At 36.1% G+C, this 19673-nt stretch overlaps 1 protein-coding gene across 1 annotated transcript in view; it reads right to left on the reverse strand.

Annotated features, from left to right (window-relative positions):
• PLXDC2 (plexin domain containing 2) overlaps positions 1-19673 on the reverse strand; it is a 269462-nt gene that overhangs the window by 100213 nt on the left and 149576 nt on the right. The window contains exons 3-4 of the mRNA XM_035545164.2: positions 18195-18341; positions 12364-12433 (exon numbers count right to left, since the gene is read on the reverse strand). Of these exons, the coding sequence (XP_035401057.1) occupies positions 12364-12433; positions 18195-18341 (217 nt within the window). The remainder of the gene's footprint in view (positions 1-12363; positions 12434-18194; positions 18342-19673) is intronic.

Raw genomic sequence — 19673 nt, forward strand, 5'->3', positions numbered from 1 at the left:
CACAATTCAAAATGACACATAATGTGTGGAATTATTACTATTATATGTGCTTAGCATTTGAAGATCTGAAATAAAAACCCTATCCAGAATAGTCTCTTCAACGTTCAGGAACATAAAGAAGCTGTCCAAAGTAAGTGGAAATAAAACACAAAAACAAATGTCTACTTTTGAGTTAAACTTTCTGTGAAAAGAACAAAAAAAAAATATTTTTGATTCCTTCAATTTTTTTGTGACATTCTTATTATTAGGTCAGTGCTTTATCACAAAATTTAACTATTGGTTATAATTTTTTCTTTTCCACTGCTCACACCTGGAGACATCTCAGGAGCAAGAATATGCAGGAGAAAGCTTGAAGGCTGGGCACGTTATTTAGTCAAACAGCTGATAGAAGGAAGGAGGATAGGATGTGAATGGAGTCAAGGCCAAAATTGTAAGGAGAAGTGGAAGCAAGTGAAGAAATTTAGGTCCCAGGTCAAAACTGACAAAGATGCATAGTAACCTGTTTATTTCAATGGCCTTGGTTTCAGAAAACAGTCTGATATCAATCTGACAATTTGCAAGGGTAATGAATTTAGCAAGGACTGGCTTGAGACAAGGTTGTTGCCAAGGAAGGTATGATGTTATAACGAAGAAGCTGGCAACAGACAAGTGATTTTTCATAATGTGACTCAGACAGCAGTTGCACGCACTCTGTTTTCAAACTGCAGGGAATGCAAACTATGTTGCAGGAATTTGCTTTTCTTAAAATTCTCTAAGAGTCAAAGCAGGACAATCATCACATCCACAAAACAGTACCTTCAAGATATTAAGAAAATCTGCATTCTGTTAGAGTTCATAGTGAAATTCTAAGAGCAGACATTTCCTCTGACATTGACAGATCCCAAATAGAGAAATTAGAATACTTTATCTGAAGTAATAAGCATAAAAAGGCTTATGTGGTTTGATTCACGAGTTTTTCATACTCACTAGCAGTCTTCAGAAACACGGGTAGGAAATGGAAATTATGGGTAATCAGTAATTTTGGATACGACAAAGCAGACAATAACAGGAAGAAAGAAAATATATTTATATTTTTAATAATGCAGCTGGTAACGTGTAAAACTAAGTGACAAAATAGCCTCTTAATGTGAGGCTGTGCTATCAGTAGGATTGTTCCAGTCTTTTTTGTTGCTGCCTTCTTGTGGCTTCCCCAGAATATTTCTTGCTTCCTCATTAGTGAAGACTGGCACTGGGTCCCTGTGGGCTGCTCTGGAAATATTTTAGGATGCAATTTATTTTGCTAATTATATTTCTCCAGCAATAATTTTAGTGTTTGCTTTTAAATCCTTCATTGATTTTAATTAAGCCTGCCTAAGCTTTCAAACTTTTCTTTCAGATAACAACAAGCTGCTTACTGCACAGCAACCAAAAACTCCACACTCCTGGTAAAAATGCTTTGGACATATTGTCAGTGCCCAATGAATTTGTAAGCTTGAAGTAAAAAAAAAAAAAAAAAAGGGGGAAGAAATAAGATTCTCTTCCAAGATATTCCAAGCTGGAAACTAGGGCATTTTTTCAAGGATTTCTCTTTCTTATAATTCTTTTTTCCTTCTTAATAAAATACAAAAATTCAGATTTTCTGAGGATTTTCTGGAACAGTTCTTTGAATTATGCTTTTTCTTTTTTATTCTCTTTTTTTGTTTGTTTCTTAAATCAAGCTTTTATAAGCACATCTATAACACGTAACATTGCATCATGTTAGAGATACTAAAGCTAATGTAGTGCAATGCAGAAGTATTAGATTAAATTACAAAAATAATACAGCATATGTGCTTAGCTGTTGGACTAACCTTGAGCTAGTTTAAAAACTTTGCGCTACATCTTCATATGAGCTGTTGAAATACCTTTTAAGGTATTAAAATGGACAGGAAAAAAAAAGTGGAGAAAGGCCCCTTAATTTCTACAATAAAAATGTATTAACTGGATAGATAGGACTGCCACTGCATCATAGCTTTAAAAACACCATTTAGTTGAACTGACAAAAGTTTATGAGCTTCTTCCAACCATAATATTTCTAATATTTATCCTGAAAGAATAAAAGACAATTTATCTACTAATATGCAAAAACTTTGTGCAAAATAGTCTCTTCTTCTTGTAATTAACGTTCTATGTAATGTCTTTTGGAAAATATAGACTTTCATATTTTACCCTTTGACTAGGGTAATCATTTCTGTTGCTCTGCTATTTCAGAAAAGGAGTGGGTGTGAGTATTGGTTCTGCCTTCGGTAGTAGAAAATGATTTTAACACAGCAGCTACTGTGAAGCGTTGCGGAGTTGTCCTGATACAAAATACAGGCAATTAGGGGAACATCCTGTGGCAGCATGTAGAGCTTTACAATCTGCTTCAGTAGCATTAAGACCAAGACATTTTTTTCTGTGACTAGTTATTTTAACAGGCTTCTTAAGGAAGCCAAATGAGTCAGCCAAAACAGTCAGTGCAGTAGTCCATAGAATTTACCAGAAACATAAGGAACAAATTGAATTTCATCAGTATTTCATGATTAATAACATAAATATATGGCAGTTATGGATATGAAGGAGATGAAGCCCTCAGTTTCCCTGGTTGTTATGAACAATCAGCAAAGGTACATGCTGCCATGGTACCAGTCAACAATAGCATCACATAGTGTACATAATTTCACATCAAAAATTTTAATATTGCTTTTACAGAAGCCTGAAGGAAGGCCTACAAGAAGTTTCTACAAGTTTGCCTCTGAGAGGCAAAAAAATAAAGAACCTTCACCATGACATACATAGGATCAAGCCCTTTACATCTAAATTGATACTATTAGGAATTCAACACTTTCAAACAAACCTTACTTAAGAGGACCAGGAACAGAGCTTTTGTCAAAGTTGTACGTTAACTTTTAGAAAAGGACAGCTATTAATTATAATTGGGCAGAATTCAAAATAATAAGACTCTGACTCTTGTTAGAAATACTGCAGTTTAGAGCAGTCCTTTGCATATGAACTGCATTTTCAACACGTTTCCCAGCCTGATTGATCTCTAACTCATCTATGCTTTGAATCACTTCCTTTAAAAAAATAAATAAAAGTATGTAACCAACTGTCAGCATTTTTTTATTTTTTTTTTTATTTTGACTGTTTGAAACAGGCATATACAAGTAATATTTTATGAATCTTAGAAGGTTTACAGACTGAGAACACTTCCTTAGGTCCAGGACTTCCACATCAACACATCATTTTAATGCAACACTGTATTATAGCAACAAGGCCTATTTTCCACTATTTAACAGGAATTTTCTCTTTTAATAAGAAATTAAATATATTACCCATTGTTCTCACTAGCTTTCAGTTGCCTGGTGTTGGTTTGGAAATACATATTTGTTTTTCTTTGTAAATGACTTTTCAGCTGAGATTTGCAACATTCAATTATTCAATCTTTTACAATGAGAATAGGAGCTAGAAGAGTGTGTTATAGGATAGGAAATGCAAAATTAAACCACATAAAGCTTTATGAGACTGGACATACGCAGTAGCTTTTACAAAGTGTATTGAAACAAAGGCATAAATGGATTGAAGTTTCATTTTCAAACTTATAAACATGCAACAAACCAAATAAACACTGTGTTTTGTGGGAGATGCAGAAATAAAGACTTGTCATGCATTAAAATTTTTATTATGATGTAAAAGCACAATATTATTTAAACTTTGCAATGCTGCAAAAAGGACAGTATAAGTTATGCCTACTATAAAATTCTACAATAAAAAGTAGTGGATTCATTTTAGACACAACCTATACCTTACAATTTCCCAATGTTCAGTGAAGCAGTTGCTGGCTATCCTGAAGGCTGTTTACACTAACATTAAGCCATTCAAGTTATTATTGTCTGATCTGCAAAATTATTTAAGCATTTGTTTGACATTCCATGTGGGCAAATGCTTTGGCAAGGTATCTGTTACTTTATGAAACAGAACCTTACAGACAAATACAAATGTGACCATTTTAAGTCCTGTCACCACTTCAGTACAACTACTTCCTGTAAACCTCATCCTTAAGTAGGCTAATGCCCTTCTATGTCAAGGTCAGAGTGATGTCAAGGCATATGGATTTCCACCCCCCCCCCCCCAAAGCTTATCATTATCTTTACCCTGTTTCTGGGCCAATTTCTAAGGATAAAGAATAAGACAGGAACAGAAATAATTTTAAGAGTTCACTGATGGAAAGCAAGACAAAACAGAATTTCAGGGGAAGTTGATACGAGGGCTCCCCCCTTACAGAAGGAGGAAAGGTAGCTCCGGAAGGGACACTTGACACAGGAGTAAAGACAAAGGAAGCTATACAGGGAGGAAAAAAAATACTAACAGCTGTGTTGTAATATAAGACATCAGAAAAAGACAGGATGTGAAGAGGCAAAAAGAATGCAGTTCTGTGAGCTGATATTTGCCAGTCAATAGCCAGCTCTCCACAGTCCTTCAGAGTTACTTGCCTACTGGTGATGACAAGTGTAATCCCCTGTAATGGACACAGGGTAGCCTGAGTCACTGATTTTGGCTAGAAACATTGTGATGTACACTCTGCTTTATATCACCTTTGCCTTTTAACAGCTGTAGTCTATAAAATGACTTTTGTTATCAAAGAGCTCTTCATTAAGTAATGAACACATTTCCTGCTGGCTCCTGTGCTAAAGGGTGTAGAGCAACAGGAATGATCAGAAAAGCCCTGACTCACATTTCTGACAGGCACCAACAAGATGCGCCACTCAGTAGTACTTCAGATATCCCAGTAAAATAACCCAGACAGATTTTACTCCATCTACTCACTGTTTTTTAAAGCTTAAGAAAATTTATGAGTGATGCAAGGAAAACATGTGAGCATATTTGTCCTCTGAGGTCTGGAAATCTCCTGATAAACTTCCACTAATATAGGCTAATCCCAGGCTGCAAATTCACAGCCATCATCACCCTTTCCAATCTCAGATCCTAACCATCTGGATCCTTCTCTTTACATAGAACAGGGGACAGATTTCCCTCCTGCTCAGATGTATTACCCTGTGGGCCAACAAAAAAAGACAGCTCAGGAAGTACAGCCTCAGGCCTTACTCCTTTAACAGTAGCATGCTTTTTTCACTTCCTTTTTTTTTTTTTTCCTGGAAGTAAAGTACTGCAAAATGTGATGCAAAAGTACATTACAATTCTGTGCAGTTCGGTAATTATTTTTCATAGTATCCCTCCTCAAAACGTATAGAATTTACTTTTAAGCAGCAGTCTAGCTAATCAACTCAAGATTCTTCCTCTCTTGCTACTTTCCCACAAGTTACATGCACATTTATAAACAGTTTGATACTAGAATAAGCACTACTCTTTCTCATAAGAATAAAAGATATGAACCTGCTGTCCCAACTGGTGAGTTAAGAGGCTGTGCTCAGGTGCTTCATGGTTGCTCATCAGCACAAGCTCCAATAACAGCAGTTTTCAACAGAAACTATATTTCACCATTTTCAGTGCCTGTGATTTTGCCTTGAATCAGTACTGGGTAAAACATCTGCAGTTTTGATGAACGGCTATGTAGTGTCATCTTAGATGAAAAAAGACCTCTCTCTTCAGTAAGTACAAATATTTTAGGACATAACCTGACTTTAGGCAGTAACACGATCATACAAAGGGTTCTTGATTTCAATTTTAGAAAATTGCAAACATTTATTTGAAAACAGTGTGTTTTCATTTTGGGATTTTTTTTTTGTCTGGTATTCTTTCCATTATTAATGGTAGTAGGAATGCTCAGGTAGCATGGCCCCAGTAAGAATTATTTCAAATAATACCTAAGCCTGCTGCTAAGGAATGCACCTCCATTGAAGGATCATTTAGCAGAAGCTTTTTTTTTTTTTTTTTTTATTTCCCCAGTAGCTTTTCTTAAAGCAGTCTTTACAAATTTAACTGCTTGCTCCAACTTCAGCAGGGCAATATGAAAATGAATTGCCATTCTCAGGTAAATACCAGAAACTCCCTACAAGATGATTAGCAATCGTCCTCTCAAATATCACAGGATGGAACAGCTGACTGCTCTGCTGAAATGTGTCAGTGCTTTGTGTCTGTCGAATGCTGTAGAAGTGTCTGACGGGCTGTCTAGTTTCCAGATCTCTGAGCAGTAAGCTACAGAAATGTGGAAATACATGGTTTGCTTTTCAAAGGCCCATCCCTACTTTATTACAAAACCTATTGCACATATATTGTTTTAGCTCCTGCTGCTGTAATTCCCATATATTCTCATCAGCCCTCTAACTTCCTTGGTTAGTTTTGGCCAACACATGCTGTATTTGGCATCCCTGGTCATTTCAAACTTCCAAAATATTTTATTTTCAGTGCTATGTTTCAATTGTCTACAAGGTGCCATGTTAACTATATTTTGACTGATTTAGCATTTGCAAACTTTTTAACAGAAGTTCCTTGTTGTAATTCTTATAAGATTCCTACCTATGCAGAACATTTTTAATAAATGTTTTTTTCTCTGCAACAAATTTGAGTCTTTTGTGCCTTTTTTTTTTTTTTTTTTCTGAATACGTATTTGTGCCTTTGATATTTCATGGATTAGGTGGACATTTCTGAAACCTTCTTTGTGCTATCTGGTAAAATAACCATATGGTTAACTCACACAGACTAATACATTAAAAATGGTAAACATCTATACCTGAGCTCATCACCCCAAGCTCTCTTTGTAGTAATATAATACATTGACAAACAGAGAGAATTAGATACAAGAGGCAGTTCATCCAACCTGCTTTAAACATCTGCCTTTGGTGTTCATTGACTAGTGACTATATTGATTACATCTCTGCTGACTGTAGATGAGTTAAGGATGACAAACATGGACATGGATGTCAACACAGATAGATGAATTGCATCCTTTCTCTATAACCTATTAATTTCATCTGTAAATTTGCCTGCAGACTATGCCAATGCTCTTAACTCATGGCAGAATTATTTCAGATTCTGTGCACTTTCACCCAAGTGCCCCTTCCAGAACCACCTGTGATCAACCCATCATGAATCAGCTAAGCCTTCACAAAGCAGTAACCATGTCACTCACTCCTTTTGCTTTCCTTCACTAAATACTAATCTATTGTTTTTCTGTTAATTTTTACTTCTTCCTCGTAATATACATTTTATAATTTATAAAGATGTGATTTTTTCATGGAATGCCCAGGTTGTTACAGATATGTACAAGGTTGCTGGAGCAGTGATCTCTGCCTGTTAGAGATCATCAGATGATTGTTCTTGCCTTGTTCAGTTTATAATCTATTCTCCTACAATTCTGTGGTTTGCCTAGTGTAACCTATTACTACGCATGCTAATTTGCATGTTTTTCCATATAGGGATAGAAGCCTGCCACAATTATTTGCTCTTCTGTCATTTTTACAATATTCTTATTTCTAAATTTGCATACCTGAAGAACTCACTCACTGACAACACAGTAATCTGCGTGATATAGGACATAGACAACACCAGAGAATTGTAACATTGAAGTTTTATCTTTTCATTCACACCTATTTTTCTCTCCTGTGCCACTCATCTGTGCTCCATGACACAATGGTGCAACAACTTGCCCTCTGGGAGCTACTACTGAAATTGCTGATCTATTAAATGTCTATCACTTATCCTAATAGCAGGGACCTCCACTTTGGTTTCTCCCTATGTCCTTTTCTCTTGCAGTTTTTCTTCCCTTTAGGTTTTCCGGGATCATACTGTCTCCTTGCTACAATCCAGTGTTCCCTGTCAATTGAAACCACAAGCAGCTATGCCCCTCCAAGTGTATAAAATTATTTAATTTAATTCACCACATGGGGTTCCTGGCTCCTTAATACATTGCTGTAGCTCAAACAGGGAACCCCTTCTTCTAACCCATTCTGTCCACTGATCATCCTCCTCCTCTAGTCCATCTAGTGGGGGTCTACACATTCATGTCCCAGAACAGACTAAGCTTCAACCTTTCACTGTCCTACATCTCCTTTTGAACTCGGAAATTGGTAGTTACTTGCCCAAGGTAAGGCTGAGTGAAAAATTAACCAGAGACTTCAAGATTTAGCTCACAGATCTCATTTCCATTTTTAATTTGCTGAAAGTAGTTACTACTACATTTTGGAAACTGATGCTCCAAGAGTAACAATTCCTTTCAATTCACAAAATTTGACTTTGATAATGATATCATAATTAACTGAAATGAAGTTGCTAGAGAAACATTCACATATACACTCATAATCAGCATGTTAATACTTGCACTGACTTCTGTTTTGCAAAACTCATTTTGTTTGGGAATGAAATGTGACAGACGGTTCAAGGCAAAAAGCATCAGTGTCAGCGAGTTGTAGTCATGACATAATTGTCTTGATTAGTCTAGAAAAGTTCCGAAGAGGTAGAGAAGTTTTAACTGAAACAGCCTTGGAAATCTTAACAAAACAAAACAAAAAAAAACCAACAACAATAACAACAAAACCCACAATAGAATCCAGGTTTATAACTAGTCAGAAAATTCTATGATTCTTAGGGGATGCACACATGGTTTTCATTTTAATGACTGTTCCTGAAAGATTGCCTAAATCAAAGGTCATATTGACCTGGCAGAATGCCTTAATATGTTTTGGAGCTTCTAGATGCTGCTTTGCCACAAAACAGGTCTAAGGGGAAGTAAATGCAATGTCAAATAAGGGAAAGTTATTGTCACCATGTACTCACAGGTGCCCCTAGTAGTAATTAGCCCCAAACTAACCACCAGTTTTACAAATCCATTTGAGGAAGAGTTTTGATTTATTTTTTTTTGCCTGTACAAATACATGGGTTATATTCTAAACACCTTTTCTATGTATTTGTTGCATTTTCCAATATTGAAAGCTTACAGTTATAAACAAAAATCACAACAGGACATGACATTACTTTAAAAATGTGGTTTATAAGAATTTGTGGAGACATGCTTCTATGACAAAGAACCACAAATTACTAATTATGCTTAGAACAATACTATAAACTGTCTTATCTTCTAGTTATAAATTAAATAGCTTTGTAAAACATAAGCTGAGGACATCAGTGAGTAAAGCCCTCAAACTAGTTATTTTTACTACCTTTTCTAAATAAACAATAAAGAGAAAAATAAGTTGAGTATACACCTCAGAAATTTAAAAGGCAACTTGGAAACCGTACTATGCCACAGCACAACCTACATAAAGAAAAGAGGAAAACATTAGAGTAGTCATTTTTATTGTGACAGGGATTTAATGTACCATTGTCCTCAACTTTCCTTTTGACAAGGTTGTTTAATTCTTGACTGGGAGGTAAAAACAGTTTGCAGTGTTGTCATTAGCATAATTAATCATATTCTGTTCCCCAGAAAGTGTACATTTGTCATGTGGGACACCTGTACACATTAACTTTGTCATTCTTTTCATCCAAGAATAACCTCGTGAGGTCTTCCAGACCTCTAGTAATAAAAATGCCATTATAAAATGTTGACTACTGAGAAACAGTAGACCATACAGTATTAAAAGGACCTGTCCTTACCATTTATTGTTAGGCTACCACAGCCGGGAGAGGTGGGCCAATAAGAATCTTATGAAGTTCACCAAGAAGAAATACAAAGTCCTGCACCTCAGGAGGAAAAACCCCAGGCACCAGTACATGCTGGGGGCCACCCAGCTGCAAAACAGCTCTGCAGAAAAGGACTTATGAGTCCTGGTGGACACCAAGTTGAATGTGAGTCAGCAATGTGCCCTTGCTGCTAATGCTAGGCTAACGGTATTCTTGGCTGCGTTAGGGACAGTTCACCAGCAGGTCAAGAGAGGTGATCCTTCTACTCTACTAAGCACCATTGAGGCCACACCTGGAGTACTGTGTCCAGTTCTGCCCCCCCCCAGTACAAAAGAGATGTGGACATACTAGAAAGAGTCCAATGTCGGGCTACCAACATGGTCAAGGGACTGGAATACCTCTTCTGTGAGAAGCTGAGAGAGTTGGGACTGGAGAAGAGAAGGCTCAGGGGGATCTTGTAAATGTCTGTTAATGCTTGAAGGGAGGGTACAAAGACAGAGCCAGGCTCTTCTCAGTGGTGCCCAGTGCCAGGACAAGAGGCAACAGGCACAAACTGGAACACAAAAAGTTGCATCTAAACATCAGGAAGAACTTCTTTCCTGTGAGGCTGATGAAACACTGGCACAGGTTGCCCTGAGAGGTTTGGCAGCTCTGTCCTTGGAGAACATCAAAAAACATCTGGATATGGTCCTGGGCAACCTGGTCTAGGTACCTCTGCTTGAGCAGGGTGTTTGGACTAGGTGGCCTCCAGGGTTCCCTTCCAACTTCAACCATTCTGTGACTCTGTGATAGAAGTCACACTGCACCACAGATAACTTGTGGTAACAAACTTTGCGAATAGAGCCTAAGTGAAACATTTATCAGAGGTTTGTCACAGAAATAGATCTTTCTTTTCCTGCTAAAAGGGCTTAGAAGACTTAAAAGTTGCAGAAATTGCATCCTGTCCTGAACTGACAGGATGACTTACAGTTACTGAGCTTTATTAAGGTAATATTTTTGAAGTGATTATTGACCAGATCTCACCTTTTCATGCTTAATTTTGAGAATAAAGATTACGGAAGTGTAACATGAAGGACAGAAGTGTCTCTGTATTAATGTCAGTGGCCTATTTTGAAGACTGATGTTAAAGTGCTATTTAGCTTGACAATAGTCCACAATCTATTCACTACAGTACAATTGTATTTAGTAGAAGCAGAGCAAAACAAAAAGAAGAATTACCATTCAGAGTTCCATCAACTATAATAACAAGAGAAAAGAATTCTGCAAAGCTGCAGTTGACCCTAAATATCTGCAAGATTTCTTTGTTGTAGTTGTTTTATTTATTTTTAAATAAATAAATAAATAGTCCATAAACGTTCCACACTAAAAGAATTTTCTTTCCCTTGCAAATAGCTATTGCACAGCTCTCCTTGAAAGCCAAACTTTACTCCTAGTAATGCGTTTAGGGGCACGTGGAGAAGCCTGATCAAAGTAGCATTTCAGTGACAGGCCCTCATTAAAAGTGATGACCCAGAAGAGTGACCAAATAAAAAGAATTACTTGAAGAAAGAGTGAACTTTATAAAGTTTCAAGGAAATAAGTTCAGCAGTAGTAATTAGGGGGCATTTACAGAATGAACGTTGTCCCCATTGCCGCTGCTTTAGCTGTGCAGGATCCATCCTACCCCATGCTTTCACTCCACATGAAATTCAACTCCTCTAGTAATAGGATACGGAGCTAGGTGTCAGTGGTCAACCACCAAAACAACTAAAAATCAGACAAGCCCCAATATTACAATCAGTCATTCACAACTCATCTGGTCTCTCTCAACATCAAAATGCCATCTCTGACCAAGAAGAAAAAATCCTAATAGTGAAGTCAGCCCATAATTCTGCAAATATTTATTTTATTAGTCACTTTGGCTGCAATCCAACCATTTCATATCAGACTTTTTTTTTTTTTTTTTTTTTTTACCTTTGTCCATCTCTTGTATTCTTCTACTTTTGTAGCAAAGTGGAGATACTAACACAGAACTTCAGACATCAACCTGCACTCCTGCTCCTACTCTTGTTGAGGCTCTGGTTGCTGCTCTGCCCTAACCTTTTATTTGTACTCTCCCTGTTCAGAGCTCCAGTGCAACATCCTCAGGTCCTGGCCAACTGGCCACCCACAGCATGAGAAGGAGAAACCTTGACCAGGGATAGGACAGGACTGGTCCTGGTGACAGTGGCCCCTATTTATGTTTCTTGTCCTGTTGCACCTCTCAGCAGACCTCCACAAGCCAGAGTCTGTGAACTTGCTGGACATCTTAAAGATGAGAGAATGCTGCAGTTGTGCTCTCCACAATGCTCCCCTCTGCCTCTCTTTTTTCCTTTTCTGGCCCAAGTTACGTACTTCTACCAGCACTTATCATCATCGGATACTAAATCCCCTGTCCTCATGCAGCCCAAATCTGCTGACATTTCTCTCCCTTGTTTTGGCTCCAGCACTGTCTCCATGAGTGCAAATGTTATATACACACACACACACAAATGTGATTACTGGGGTAAAAAAATAAACAGAAAACAATTAACACTATAAAGTCTTCCACTGAGAAGGTTTTATATCAGTTAAATTCATGCTGCTTGAATTTTCATGATATTGATATTTTGTAATTTTCTTTTATGTGGAAAGCAAAGTTTCTTAAAGAAATACTGCAGTTTCTCTCTTGACATGTATAGAACGAAAAAGAAAAAAAAAAAAGATTTAAAATACCTGCAAGAAACTCTTCTCAAATTACTCAGGGTAAACAGTTAGAAAGCCACTTACCCCCAGTTGCCACTGTAATTTCACGTAGAAAATGGCCATAAAATGGAAAATCGAAGGACAGATTTACTCTCTGAAAGGAACAACACCAGAAAATAAAATCAATATTGTGCAGAAAGGTAAGAGGAAAAAAAAAAAAAAGGAGAGTTCTCCACTTCAAATATCTGTTTCAATCATTGCTTTTTATTTTTCACTGGAGCCTTGTTATTCTAAATTTGGAATTGTCAACAGTTATCTGGGAACAATTCTGTGTATCACTGCTTTCAGGCTTTTATGTTCATCTACATAACTGAAGACTTTAGAAAAAAAAAAAAACCCACATCTCTCAGTCAGAACTTATAACTCTCTTATAAGAATAAAATTAAGAAAGATTTGTTGATTTTTTCCTAAACAAATAAATAAAAAGCAACAACAAAAAACAGTTGTTTAAGCCTCTTTGTTAAGAAGAGCCATCTATATATCAGTTTTACAGAATCCCTGCTCAGCTGCTTTGGTGGTGGGTGGTTTGCTCCTCAGCCATGTCCCTTCAGATTCAGGTGCTCTCCCTGACCTCTTGATGTTACTTGGGTGCTTATCTGATGAAAACAGGTAACTGGAAGGCAATTTTTTCATCAGATCCAAGTTACACCACTTCCCAGACCTCTTTATAACACTAAACAGGAGCTGAAGTTATTTATAAAAAAATAAGCAACAGAAGTACTAGCAAACTTTACCTAAACTACTTATAGCAAAATACAAAAAGGAAAAAAATATTTTTCCTCTGTCAACCTACCGGTTACTATCAGCTGAATTCATAGCAGAGAACAGTAATTTGGAGATTTAGAGAACAGACATCTCCTCACCTAAGGTCTTCATAAAGTACCATTCAAATTCAAATTTATTTTCCCTTTCTGCCTATGGCTCTCTCCTTTCCCATCTATTCCACTGCTTTTCTACAGCTCGTTGACTAATGTGGCCACCCATTGTTATCACTGTTATCACCTGTTGTGCTATCTGTCTCAACTCTGAACAAATCAGTTGCCATGACGGAAAGGTGCACTGAAATTCCAGAAAAATATTTTCATTGCTTTAAAGTTATATCCCATAAAAACATAAAATTTGCATAATGGCCTGAAGCCTAAATAGGAACTGAGTATGCAGCTCATTGGTATTTGGCATTTAAGAGGAGTTACTACAGTAAAAATTGGTTTGAAGATGGTTTGTTGTTGTTGACTATTCTTTGGCCCTAAGCTTTGATGTCTCCACTTAAAAAAGGGCAATAGTTGATACTTTATTAAAAAAAAAAAAAAACACCATTATTTCTATTTTATTTATTTATTATTATTATTATTATTTACGGATTATATCTGGGTTATACATTATTACTTCTTCTCTCAGGAAGGATTATATTTACATCCACTAGAAATGTTTACAGAATTATTTAGCATGAAATTAACAGCTAAAGATTTACAGGAACTTTAAATTAGATTTTCTTTCCACTTAAGTGGAAGACAGAATTTTGACAGGATTTATTAGCACTTTTTTTAAAAAAAAAACCTTTTAATTAGAATGCAAAATCCATTTGCATTGTGTTAATTGGACTGAGTAGGTTCTAATGACCTCTTCTGTATGTATGTAAATATGTATCCACAACCAAACATTTTTAATCACATTGGCATAGCAAAAGACAGCTCATGAATTAAATTAAAAGAACTTATTTTTTTCATGTTTTAGTTTTCACTGTTGAGAAGGTGTATGCTATGTTTATGTATGTATTTCACTTAGATTATATTCTCGTTCTACCTCACATAATTTCCAAGAACACTGTTAAAAAAAATAAATCTGACCAGACCTTCCCTCCTTCTGTTATGCATTTTTCCTGTTAACATTAGCTTTCTGAATAACCATTAAACTGCTTTTAAGAGGCACAGTTGCCTTTCACAGTCCTCTGAATTACTGTAATATAGATATTAGAATAATGATAGTGTTTGCAATAGATAAAGCCTTAATCTTATGCCCTCTCAAGCCAGATATTGATCTCTTTGACTTCTATCAAAAAGTGATGGCCCAAATTCTGACAATGTAATAGATGTTTAATACAGACAATTACATAGTTTAATGCAGTAATAAAGAACCAACAGGATTTAAGGATTTTTTTTTTAATAACCACAAGAAATAAATGTCTTTTTAATTTTGCCACTATAAAGCATGTCTTGTTTTTCAGAAAGAATCCTGGAATTTTTGACCTATTTATGGAAAAATATTTTCTCCATGTATAAATTACAGAATGGACTGACAGGAAAGAGAATTGAGCATGACAAGCATGAGTTACTCCTGTATCTCAGTCAGTGTTCAAATAATCAAATATATGTCTCATCTAAACTGAGCATCCAAGTCACACCTAAAATTTTACTATAGGGTTAAGAGGACAGTGGCAATGTTCTGAAACAAACAAACAAACAACAACAAAAAACACTATTACTGATATAAATCCTATAGAGCTATACATTTTAATTGTTCCATTAATAATGGTTTATTATTTTCCCCAAACATTGAATATGCTCGGCCAAATCACTTCATAGATCCTCTCTTCATTTCCTTTCCCTGCAACAAGCCTTGGCAGTTTGTGGAAGCTCATAGGATTAAATACTTCTGAATGAAGAAAGACACAAATTCAATTAAAAATTTTTAGCTTTCAAAGGCACCCTGACCTTATAAGCATCTTAATCTTTAGTAATTTAACTCCTTGTTCTCCTATCAAATTTGAAAGTAATCTTTAAAAAATTATCAGCACGTTAATCTACAAGTCATGGAAGAACGTGACTCTTTAGCAGGTCTCTTTAGCAGGTCTAGGGAGGTAATTGTCCCCCTGTACTCGGCTCTGGTGAGGCCGCACCTTGAGTACTGTGTTCAGTTTTGGGCCCCTCGCTACAAGAAGGACATGGAGGTGCTCGAGAGACTCCAGAGAAGGGCAACGAAGCTGGTGAGGGGTCTGGAGAACAAGTCTTACGAGGAGCGGCTGAGGGAGCTGGGGTTGTTTAGCCTGGAGAAGAGGAGGCTCAGGGGAGACCTCATCGCTCTCTATAGGTACCTTAAAGGAGGCTGTAGAGAGGTGGGGGTTGGTCTATTCTCCCACGTGCCTGGTGACAGGACGAGGGGGAATGGGCTAAAGTTGCGCCAGGGGAGGTTTAGGTTGGATATTAGGAAGAACTTCTTTACTGAAAGGGTTGTTAGGCATTGGAATGGGCTGCCCAGGGAAGTGGTTGAGTCACCATCCCTGGAGGTCTTTAAAAGACGTTTAGATGTAGTCCTTAGTGATATGGTTTAGTGGAGGTCTTCTTAGTGTTAGGACAGAGGTTGGACTAGGTGATCTTGGAGGTCTCTTCCAACCTAGACGATTCTGTGATTCTGTGATTTAAAAGACATTTTGCAGAGTAAAGTTTATGTTCATGGATGAGAAGGGAAGACATGGCTACTTAGTAATGTTATGATCTACTCAGACCCTTTGAAGCTACAGCTGTTACACAGTTTTGTATTTTTTCTCTACCCCAAAAAAATCACCTTGAATGTCTGAAAAAAAAGAAAAAAGAAATGAGTAGATCAATAAATCTGTAGAACACTTATTTTTCTTCTAGATTCAATATTAGAATCTCTAATTCATTAAAATAACTATTTTGATTTTTTTCTTAATTCTTTCTGAATTAAGGATAATTTAATGGAGAGTGGATTATGAAGATGTTACTAAAAACAGAGAAATTTTCCTGTAAAATATCTAAACAGTTGATAGAATGCATCTTTTTTAAAAATAACTTAGTCATGTAAAACACATTATTATTGTATGCTCAGATACATACATGAAATTAATTATAAAAACATAACATAAAGCCTTATGGGATAAAACTAGTTGACACTCTTTCAGCCTTCAGAACAGATATGAAACAAATCTCTGAAGAAGGGTTCTTTAAAACAGCATGTAGACAAGTCTGCAACCAATCTAGTTCACAGACCAAGATAGTTTGGTAGCTATGAATAGAGATGAATGTCAGCCTGTTAAATTTGGTTCACTGCCTTCTCTACTAGAGCTGGCAAGAAAGACGGAGTGGGCAGATAACGCTAAGTGGAAATGTCTTAAACGACTTCATTTGGGGAGAGCAAGTTGAAGCTCTCATGCTCAGGAGTCTGCCATGCTCCACATTGATCCCATACTCAGCCTAGAAACATTACTTCATTTTAAATCTCTGTTCCAATAACTTCAGCAAAATATCCCTCTTGGAACAGACATTTTAAAATGTAGAACCTCATAGACCCAACTAGAAACAGTAATGTTTAGAAAGAGGGAGTGGATTGAGCCATCTTCAACAGGTTAAAATTTCTCAAAGGAATTTCACTAATATTTAACTTCCAAGGCTAATAAATTACATTTTTTTTTCCAACTTGTATAGTTATTTTAACTGCTCTATTAGTTTTTGCATGTTTCCATTCTCTGTCTCAACACAGAGCACCAGAATCCCAGGTGAAGAAGGCAAGGCAGACATTACAGGTTCTTACTTTTAGGTACTCTTGGAATTTTTTCTCATTAGAAAAAAACTGTGTTAAGAAAATAGCCAATACTTTGCTTTATTAAATCTACCCAAAAGATATACAACTGCCTGAGCCCTGTGTATTTGCATTGGCTCCTTACAGTCTTTTTGGCTATAAGGAAGGTATTTTATGGTTTGGACTCTCTGTTAGTCAAATATAGCAGATTTATCACCCCACTTTGTTTTATGTATTTTGAGCTAAATACTGGGCTATCTCTTCTTGCTGCCACTGACACTCCTCTGAGCCAGTTACCTGGCTGGTGCCAGGGAAATAACAGATAAACTGAGAGAAAAGAGGAATTTAACAATTTAACTTAGATTTTCTCTCAGCTTTAAAGCTGTTAAACACCTTTTCATCTCAATACAAAAAAACAAACAAACAAAAAACCCCTCAAACAACACACACAACTCAACAAACTGTACAACTTGAAGTAAAACGTTAGCTTTATCTTATTTTGTATTATTTCAGTTTTTAAACTGGCATAATCCAAGTTTTTGTTGGAGCTAAATTAGTGAAATAAGAATCTCACAAACCACAGTTCTGATTTGTAAATTTTTACATTTAATTTGTGTTAGTATTGGCTCTTCTTTGTATGCAGTTTTAGCCACAGGTCAGATCTGAGAACATAACTTGTAAATCATATTGTATTCAGTTATATATGTAAGCAATCCCATATTTTCATACCTGTTTTACCAGGCAACAATGAGTTAAACAAGATGGTTATTTACACTCTTAATAATATTTATTTGTTGTTAGCCTGAAACTGCAATCATATCTATCACTTCTGTTGCTATATGACATAATAATGATTTTTATCGTTCTCCCAAAAGAAAAAGTTACTATGACACTTCATACAAAATGGAAATGGAAACACAGATACACTTCATGGAAGGCTTAAAACTTCAGCAGCTTAATCCTCAATCCCGTTCCATTGTTACTGATGTCATTGACAAAATTTCTTCTTACTTCAACAATGCAAGTAGTTTACTGTTTGATAGTTTGAGATCTAACATTAAAAACAGAAATACATTTTAAAAATATCTGTAAAGATATCTCTGAAGGACTGTTATTTCTGGTACAAAAAAGGCAATGTGGAATCATTCGAATTTCATAGCTTAACTAAAATTCAAAGATGCAGCTCTGTGAACAGTAGTCAAAATATTTAGTAAGTACTGTTATATCACTCACTGGTGAGCCAACAGTACTTACTAAAAAATAATAATAATAATAAAAAAATCCATGTCAGTCAAAGAAGAAAAAGCATAACAACTTACTGCTGCTTGCCGATGGGTATTGGAGAGGATCCCATGAATCTTTACTTTGTCTTTCTCCATTTGGTCTATATTGACCCACAAATCCCGGCTAGTAGAATCATATGGGCCATATGTTCTTGAAGTATAATAATTATGATCTGTATCCTCCTGACATGGGGGGAAAAACATAGCAAAATACAGATTAGAATGGAAGGTGAATCTTAGTTTTATATAAAATTCACACTTGAAATACTGAGTTCTGTTGCTCCTGGGAGCAGCAGAAAAGGCAAAATTGCAAGTCAACAGTCAACAAAAATACAAATTGCAAATGTGTTGCAGAAGACAGCTCTGTCTCCAACCACAAGCATTCAGCAAGGCAAATAGTTACCTCGTGCAATCATCTTATATTATAATCATAATTTTTCTCTGTCCTCAAATCCTAACCATACAGTGCATCTAACCACATCAGTGAAATCTATGGCAAAATGTGTGATGGCTTTCAAGGCAAGATGAACAGTAAGTTCATGTAACAACTACCATGCCATAGCAAAGTGAGGAGCAGTACTCAGAGCCAAGATTTTAAAAATAATTGTATTTTTTAACATTTCTAAACATAATTTATTAGAATATCCTATAAGAAAACATCCATAAAATTCCCAATAGCTATAGTCTTACAAGTGTACTTCATTTTAAATCTCCAAAACACCATTTTATGGTACATTTGATATTCAGAGAGAGATCAGGACATACATATTTGTGGAAAAAAATCTTCCTAGTTCTTGCATTCTTTAAAGTGACAGTAGTTGCTGTCATGCCCACATCACAGCAAATTCAGAGGTAAAAATACATGAATCCTACATGTGTTGTGTGAGACTGTGTTAGCGGTCCATCAAATTCTGCAGCTTGTAGATATCTAGTTCAGTAATTGTGTTCATGGTTCAGATAACAGTGAGAGTCTTGGCAATGTCTGTTTATTTTGGATGACAAAGCTGAGATACCAGCACTCAAAATACTCTGTATGACATTCCGCTACAATCTGTTTACACTCAAAATCATATAAATCGCTAGCCGCTATTTAGCACATAAAGAAATTAATTTTTGAAATCTGATTATTCAAAACTGATTGCATGTTTAAAAATTCAGGTATAGGAGTTTCCAAAAATTTCTATCAATGTCAGAGTTTGTGCTGAGATTGTGCAAACTACTTAAGAGGTAGTCTCTATATGAAAGGCTAAACATCTAATTTTTAAAAAATACCACTAATGACAAGGTGAAGAAAGCTATACAAGAATGGAGGTAGGAATAGCAGTTTTTCTTTATCCTTATAGGGTACAATTCTGTGGAGAAAAGCAGTTTACAATGAAAGCCAATGTAAAAGTCTTTTTTATTAAAAACAAAATTTAAAAAAAGCAAAAAAAAAAGAAGCTGTCCAGACAGGGAAAAAGGTGGTTTACCAGCAGAAAAGAAACAATAATAGTGGCCAAAGTAGAATGAGATTTT

This window comes from Cygnus atratus, chromosome 2, assembly GCF_013377495.2.
Source record: "Cygnus atratus isolate AKBS03 ecotype Queensland, Australia chromosome 2, CAtr_DNAZoo_HiC_assembly, whole genome shotgun sequence".
Lineage (NCBI taxonomy): Eukaryota > Metazoa > Chordata > Aves > Anseriformes > Anatidae > Cygnus > Cygnus atratus.